The 8,998-nt window shown below is 24.7% G+C and overlaps 1 protein-coding gene across 1 annotated transcript in view; it reads right to left on the bottom strand.

Annotated features, from left to right (window-relative positions):
- The window catches only part of LOC107453688 (src kinase-associated phosphoprotein 2-B), a 14,318-nt gene extending 5,424 nt beyond the window's left edge, over positions 1-8,894 (bottom strand). The window contains exons 1-6 of the mRNA XM_016070604.3: positions 8,667-8,894; positions 8,319-8,567; positions 6,757-6,858; positions 5,504-5,581; positions 3,815-4,029; positions 2,864-2,939 (exon numbers count right to left, since the gene is read on the bottom strand). Coding sequence (XP_015926090.1) covers positions 2,864-2,939; positions 3,815-4,029; positions 5,504-5,581; positions 6,757-6,858; positions 8,319-8,567; positions 8,667-8,706 — 760 coding nt within the window. The 5' untranslated portion in view covers positions 8,707-8,894. The remainder of the gene's footprint in view (positions 1-2,863; positions 2,940-3,814; positions 4,030-5,503; positions 5,582-6,756; positions 6,859-8,318; positions 8,568-8,666) is intronic.
- Between the last annotated feature and the right edge of the window lie 104 nt (positions 8,895-8,998).

Raw genomic sequence — 8,998 nt, 5'->3', positions numbered from 1 at the left:
TAACAGGGTGGCCACTCAAATCCGATTTCAAATTTCCCTGATTTTTCCAGGTTTTCCAGATAAAAATCATAAAATTTCCAGGTTTTTGTTTCTTTTTTCATATAAAGTATAGGATGTGTACAAGAAAAGTGTCTATATTATAAAATATTTTATTCAAAATGTTATTTTTTTAACATATCATCTTGAGAAAAATAATTTATTTCGGCAATTTGGCAAAATTTTTTATTTATTTTTCAAATGTTTTGGTACAAAATTTTGAATCAAAAATCATATATTGACCAACAAAAGAGTAAAATTAAATATTAATATATAGTTGGTTCTTAAAAAAAACAATTTTTAAAAATATTTTATAAAAGGTTAAAATGAAATAGAAAAAATTAGCATTAATGCAACAATTGTAACGATTTGTCGACAAACATTGCTGTTAGCGATTGTAAAAAAATGTGTGATTGGTTAGTTTGCTGAGAAAAAATAATTCACAAATTTCTTTGAATGGGAGTAGAAAAGCTTTCAGAAAAAGAGTGTATTATAAAATCTATTATTATTAAATTATAGCCAACAATTTTTGGAGAATTTTATAAAGTTAAAAATACAAAAACATATTGTCAAAATAGAAAAAATAAATTACGACCAAAGTATTGGAACTAACTTGAGCCATAAATGGATTCAGCCCAAGGACAGAATTTAAAAACAGAAGCTAATATCCTAATCCCTTTTTCCATCTCCACCAGAATCTTTCCTAAATTGCACAGTCCCATAGCGATCAAAGGCAACCGTGGGAGAATTTTATGTGTAGTTCTAGTTTAACAGAGCTGTAATGGAGCAAATTTTGATGCACAAGCAAAGTATCGCTAAGTTGATGATATTTCAACTGTTTAGCGAAACATTTCCGTTTAAAAAGAGTGGGTATAATGGATGAAATAATTTAAATTAAGAAAATTAGTAAATAATTTAAATTAGTGAAATTAAAAAAATTATCAAAGAAAACATTTCCAGTTTTTCTTTAAAATTCCCTGATTTTTCCATGTTTTTATCTAAATTTCCCTGATATTTCCAGGTTTTTTCCAGTATAAAAAAATTCCCTGATAATTCCAGGTTTTCAAGGTTTTCCAGGTGGGTGGCCACCCTGTTTATTTTATATTGTTCTGTTGTTTTCTTTTTTTGCTGAAAGAGAACTTTTTTTGTTGCTTTTTTTTTGCTGAAAAAGAAATTTTATATTATAATTTAGAAATTAAAACTTTACCTTATGAAATGCATAAAAAAATTTTATTTTTTTTTATGCAGATATTGTAAATGGTAATTTAAAGGTCTCTTCTAAAAGGATGCTGATATGCGCGGTTCAGCGTCATTGCGGCGCTTGCGCCGGAGCGGCGCTTACTATAACGTTTTTTTTAAAAATTTCATTTTTATCGATGTGCGGCGCTTGCGACGAAGCGGCGCTTTCGCCGAAAAATACGGTAGTTCTGAACTGATACTCAATTGAATTCTAATCTGTTATACTTTCTGAAGCAAACAGATTAATGACAAGCAGACAGAAGTACTTTGCTATAGAAAGAAGGAGGGAAAAAACTACAAACCTGGTATACTTTCAAATTATTTTTTAAATCATGTTAAGTTTATAGTTAATTTAGAAGCTTAATAATGATTTTAACACATTTTCCACATTTTTTTTAAATCTATTATTACATCTTGCTTTAATTTAATCATATTTTGTAAGTAGTTAAAAATTATGTAGAATTATTTTAAAATAATATTCTATAGTGCACTTTAATAATAAAAAATCCATTAACTCAAAATTATTTGTCTAAGATAAAGTTCACTTACTATTTGTTATCTGATTGCTCAACATAAGTAACATAAGTTCTGAATATTTTTTTAATAATTCTTAATATTTACCAAGAATAGTAAATAAAGTAAGACTAAATTTATAGCCATCAGCATAAATAAAAAGAAGTTTCATACATTAACAAATTTCAATTTAAATCTGTGAATGATTACCAATTCTAAAGTGATTTATTTATTTGAAGTTAATTAATTCAAAGAAGATTATTAATTCAAAGTAAAGTAATAAAACTCCTTCATAAAAAACAAGTCTTTAACTCGTATCATTATATTTATGCTTATAATAATTGTTCTTCTGTCTAAAAACAATACGGTAAACTAAAAAATATATTTCAATTGTGATAAAGAAAAATCTAAATTCACATAAGAAATAATGAATTAAAGTTATATTTAAAACATCACTTTCTATAAACCATTTCATTTCAAACAATAAAAACATTTAACATTTTTAAACTAATATTAAAATTCAAAATATTTAATGAAAATGTTATTTTATATTTTAAAAATTTTTAAAATACAAAATGAATATCTTAAAATTATTTTTTTTTTTAAGTTCAATATTTATTTTACTGCAAAATGTATCACAAAAAATCACAAATAATTACCTGAGAAATATCTAAGTATGAAAATAATTATTAAAAAAAAAAAAAAAATAAAGTAAGTTTAATAATATTTACAGTCCTTCGAGTTTTTCAGTTGAATGTAAAAAGTTTTTTATTTGTGCCGTTATTAAGCAGGTTACCTAAGTTTTACATTAAGTAACTGTGTAGTAACTTTACTATTTTTTGTAGAGATGTAGCCAAAAGTTGTTAGCTTTTTAAGACCTCTTTTTTTTTCGTTTCTTTTTGTTGCTAATTAAAAAATTACTAATTAAACTATTTTTAAATATGAATCAACTTTTTTAAAATGTATTTAATAAAAACCTTTTANCATGAATGTCCGCTTAACGGAGGTTTCACTGTATATATATATATATATACAGAGAGAGAGGGAGAAATAAATAAGAGGAATAAATGTTCACCTAGGTTTAAAGTTCTACTGTTTTGTTCAATCACACTAATCCATTGTTGCAAGTCTTTTTCAGATGGAGCAGAAAACTAAAGGGAAAAAAGTATGTATAGTTTTCAACACTAAATTTTAAAATAAGTTGAGCAAATGATAACAAATCTTAAATGTATACAAATTCTACAAAAAAATTTTGAATTTGGCAACCTAAGATACTATGCTTCTAGAACAAAAATAATAAAAAGAAAAACCATTCAGTGTGAACATTAAAAATTTTGCGTCATTAATCATATAAAAAATAAAATTGGAAGAAGTTTATTCAATTTTAAAAATAATAAAAAAAAGTTCTTCATAAATGTAATTTGTTTTAAATAAGGTATATAATGGAGAGCTTTTCTTGCATTGCAAATAAGTATCATTTTAAGCACATTAAATATAAATATAAAATTAAGCACATTAAATATTATGTGTTATTTAAAGCTTGTTTGAAGCAAATTATTTATTTTGATAAAAAAGAGAAAATTAGCAAACTTCAGACATAAATTTTATGTTTTGTTTTACAGTAGATGTATATTATTGTTTATAATACGCTTGGTGGCTTTGAAACAGTTTTTAGATGAAATGTATAACACTCAAGTACAACAGTTCCTAACAGATCATAGCCGTCTAAACCATGTAATCGATTGAGATTAATTGTTGAAAAAAAAAGGTCTTATGGTAAAAATACACTGTTATATAATAAAATAAACATGATGTAAACTTTATTATATTTAACATTTAAATAATTTTTGATAACAGATTGTACTTGTTAACAGATTTTCCTGCTCACAGAAATTAAGTCCTTCTCCAAATAATATAAATTTTTAAAACTTAAGCACTGTTCCACAATTATTTTATTCATAGATATATTTATTTTTAAAAAAAAGTGAAATAATTATAATAATTTGCATATAAATATGTATATTACTTGGTACGTCCTTCGCCCTGGGCACACTAGTTCAAAACAAAAGTTGTATTTTTTCCCATCCTTATTATCCTCTAGAACAGCTCTAACTTCATAACCAGAAAGAATAATACTTCCTTTTTGTTTTCGGTCAGTAGTTTTCTCATAATAATAAAGAACACCATCTTTGATGGCACACCAACGCTTTTGGAAGGGATTTAACCAACCTTTTATGCTATCTAAAAAATTAATTGAAACTATTGTTAGGCAAATCATGCATCGAATAATGTATAGTTAAAAATAATATATTCATATAGTTCATAAAACATATTCATATAGTTCATCAAAATAAAATCCTTAAATTGACCACCCATCTTACAACACACAACAACCCATTGTATTTTTCACAACAATTGATAAGTTTAAGAAAAAACCAGCTATCTCTAATTAGCAATTTCAAAAAAAAAAAAAAATCCCTAAATTTACCCATCATTACTATTATTTACCCATTACTAAATTTACCCAGACAGAATTTATGCAAATTTTCACAAGTGTGCATTTAAAAATATTTTAACTTTAAGTCATTCTTGACTTTCTTAAATAGCATTAAAAAATTGGACAGTAAAAATATAATTTCTAAAATTATTTTTTTACTGTCAATTTAACGAATACAACTAAATTAAAATTGAGAAAAATAAAAAAAATCATATAAAATCTAAGTTACATATCGGAAGAAAAATTTCCAATAATTGGAATGTATTTTCTCCTCCCAATTTGTAAAAAATTATGTTGCTTTCTTTGTGCGTAACTAAACATAATTTTAAGATTTAAAAACAATAATAAATAGCATTTCACAGTCATAATTTTACAATACAATCAAACTAATTCACAAGTGCAAAAATAATTTATAAGGTAGGACAAATTTTGCATGAACTGATTTTAACATTAGTGTTTGAACAAATAAGATTAAAGCAAACTTAAATGATAATCAATTAACAGTTATAATATTCAAGAGCCTTTTTTTTCACTTGTTATGGCATATTAATAATTGATACATTTGCAGGATAATATTATTAATTAAAAAACCTATTAATTAAAAAAGGTAAAATAAGAAATGAAACATCATAGTGATAAAATAAAAAATAATAAAAATATTTTATTGATAGCAGGATTAACATTTCTCACGTAAAACAGGACCAACTCTTTCAAATTTCATTTTTTTATAATCAATGTGTATAGCAATATTTTCAGAATTAAAAAAAAAAAAAGAAACAAATGAAGAAATAAAAATGACAAAATACAAATATAACTTGATGCATGCAAAAAATTATAAAAGATATAAATTTAAGCCACATCCAAATTTATTTTCGGATGCAGCGGAAATGGTGGATGGGATAATACGTAAGTACCAGAAAAACCATAAAATAAACTAGCACATTGGAAATGAAAGCAAGTCCTATCAAAAACTTGAATCTGGGTTGAAAGAATTCAATACTTTCTAAGTTTAATCATATATTTTGTAAGTACCAGAAAAACCTTAAAATAAACTAGCACATTGGGAATGAAAGCAAGTCCTATCAAAAACTTGAATCTGGGTTGAAAGAATTCAATACTTTCTAAGTTTAATCATATATTTTGTTTCAATTCAGACATTATATGAAAAACAAAAGAATAAACTTGAATGCTATAAAGAAATTATCTTTCTGAAAATACCTCTTTTCTTTTTATCCAGATATCCAGACTTCTCACATGCATACAACTCACTAGCGGATACTTCTGGGAGGCTTCTAACTACAAATTAAAAATATTTATAAAAATGACATCCAAGTAAATACAAAAAATATAGAGTTTATAAGTATTTATTTCCATTATATATTAAGTTGTCAGTTTTATTTCTACAGCCAACTGATTTTGATCATTTTATTCAGAATAATTCGATCAAAATCTATAAATAAATGAATAATATCCAAATGAGACATTGTTAAATAACACCATTTCTAAGAGTGTTACATGATAATAAAAATGAACATGTAAGTTTTTTTATTTTTATTAATTATAGAATTTCAAATCTTAAAACGCTCTCAATTCAAAGTTAGCAAAACAAAATGTATACAAAAATATTTGTGAAAATTTGTGTATTATTGCAAGAGAAGTACAAAAATACCACAAAATTAACTCAATTTCACAAAAGAAAAAAAAAATGTAAAAGATACATAAATTTTTACAATACAATAATTACAAAATCAACTACGATTGCACTTTCTTATTTTTAATATGAATGAAAACATGAAAGAATTATAGATAAATATATTCAGAATATTTACTGTAACCTTTAAAAACTCATAATACGTTTTAATATAAAAAAGAATACTCATTTATTTAAAGTCATGCACAAAATGCATCTTTTGTTCTCCATTACGTAACGCCTTAACAGTTACTTCAAGTCACAAATTGTATTCTTACAAATAAAAAAATACCCATTTTCAAAACTAGTAACTTTCAGCATGTATTGCACAAAAACTTAACAAATATTTTTTAAAAATTCAGTTAAAATTAATTTAAACGAACTAATTACAAAATTAATTTTAAAATTTAATTATTCTGATTTGAAAAGAAAAGCAGTTACTCTTGATATTTTTGCTGTATACATCATTCAGAATGAATGGTCGTGTGGAAAATGATCAATCAAGGTTCGGAAAAAGACCAAGATTGAAGTATTGAAAAAGTGGATAAATAAATGATGAAATTTAATGAACACATATTTATGTGTTAAATAATACTTTCTAAACATATGTTATATTAACAAATATTTATATTTTCAGTAAAGAACCAATCCATGCATTCAAATCCTTCAATAAAGTTTTCTATAACATTCCAGAAATCAGAATTAATAAAAATGCATAGCTTAAAAGGGCAAATTTAAAATAAAAAAAATTATCATAAAAATTACGATAATCAAATCATACCTTCATCTGAAACATAACCCTCAGATTCTGTAACTGACTGAATTTCAGCAGCATCCGACTTGTCTTTAGTAGGAAAGCATAGATCATAGCTATCTTTTTCAACTGAAATTCATTACAATTTAGCCAGAGAAAACTCAATTGCAAAAATTATACAAAAAGTAAACTGTTAACAATAAAAAAGTTTATCAAAATAAATAAACCAATAAAATATATTGAACTATTTGGGTTTGTATATTTCAAAAATTTAAAAATACAAATTTTTTGTAAAATAAAAATAAAAAAAAATATTAACTGATTTTATACGAATTATCTAAAAGTTTTAATTTGCAGTTGGAAAATATTAAGTTATATGATAATTGTTTCAATGTTAAAAGAAATCAAAATTAAATGACAGAATAAAATAAATACTAAAATAAAACAATAGAAATTAAAAATATTACACAATGATTTGAAAAGCTTATACAGGACTAGGAAAAATATGATGGAGATAAAAAGTGAGAGAATACATTTATATACAAATTCTACAATTTTCAATCATCATAAATGTTGCAGCATAATTCAAAACATAATTTTTGTAGTAGCAGCAGAATTTGGAATTATTTTAATATGAAATAGTAAACTATAAGACCATAAAATATTCTAGCAAAAATTTCAAATGTTTTTTTTTTTTTTTTACTACATAAACAGGAATACCAATCCATAACCATAATTTTCCATACTTACTGAACTAATTTTCCATGATATATTACTTTTAAAATGCCAAATGAAACATTGGTCGAAGTTTACAATCATGTATCCTTTCTTTCTGAAAATTTTCTAATGCCAAGATTGGTGGTAAAATCTAGTAGGGCAGTAATCGATTTTTGTTATATCTTGTACAAATATTTTTTAAACAGTTCTAACATTTATTATTGATGTTAATTTATCAAACAAAATTATAATTTTTTTTTCAAAATAAAAACGTTATGCTTATCATGGTAACCAGAAACGAGGTTTCAACAGATTGTAAACAATAACTTAATAAATATATGAGAAAAACTACTTTGAATTTAATAAGAAACCAAATAAATGTTTCACAGAGTTGAAAAATTATTAAAAATTTCAGGGTTGTTTACAAAATAAAAATCTGCCAGAAAATAAGGAATCAAAATTGGACTTTTTCATAGTTTCTAAAAGTTTTTAGTAATTCGTTTCTCAGTACTACAAACAGTAGAAATCTTGAAAAACCCATGCCAATTGCATACATGGGGATGATTTCCATATCAGAACTAACATCAAAATAATTACAAAGTTTCGGGTAGTGGACGGCAAAAAACAATTTAAAAAAAAAATTACAAAATGGACTCTACTTGCAGTTAGACCACCAAACTGCAAATTTCTCTATATTTTTTTCATTTCTGAAAGTTTAAAATATCTTTGGCACCTTGGCGATAGTAGTTGGCTCAAACAAGTACCGATACGAAAATATATCACAATGTATACACATATATAATGATAAGATATGTATATATATACATATATATATCATAAACATATAACTAGTTATTAAACTATTTATTAACCATTTGCATTAGCAGGAACAAATGGAATTCTATAAGGACTTCCCCCATTCATATCCACATAGGGTAAAGGACTGGACGTAGGACGAACAGATGTGACAGTTGATTCATCGAAATTTTCAAAATTGAGATGCAATTCAGGATACTCCTTCTCCAAAGATCGTAAACGGGATAACAATTTTTCTTTATGAACAATGGACGGATTAGAAATTGCTTCTTTTTGAAGAGTGTCAACGAGAAAGCAATAAACATCTGGAAAAAATTATTTTATTAATAAAAAAGTGACGTCAATTTTTATGCAAAAATACACTCACTAATATCATGACTATTAATAGGTGTTACCAGATTTACCTTCTAGCAACTCACGCACAGTTGCATGAAACTTTGACATCGTTAAATATTGGCAAAAAAAAAAGTATATAGATATATATCTATACCACCTATCTGTTTAAACTTTCAGAAACTTTTAGGTAATCAAACTTAAAAATAAATTCATTGTAATAAGACGACGAAAATTTCAAGAATTAACAAAACAAATAATGAAATTCATGGTTACGGTCATTACCCTAATCACTCTGTGTCATTTAGAATTAAATTAAATTTATAGATGGAAGACTTTCATAATTATTAAACCTATGTAAATGAAAAATATATATACTTAATTATTTTGTCAGTTTTATAAG

The sequence above is a fragment of the Parasteatoda tepidariorum genome, chromosome 2 (genome assembly GCF_043381705.1).
Source record: "Parasteatoda tepidariorum isolate YZ-2023 chromosome 2, CAS_Ptep_4.0, whole genome shotgun sequence".
NCBI lineage: Eukaryota > Metazoa > Arthropoda > Arachnida > Araneae > Theridiidae > Parasteatoda > Parasteatoda tepidariorum.
Note: the sequence above shows the minus strand (reverse complement) of the source record. Positions and strands in the feature narration are given on the sequence as shown.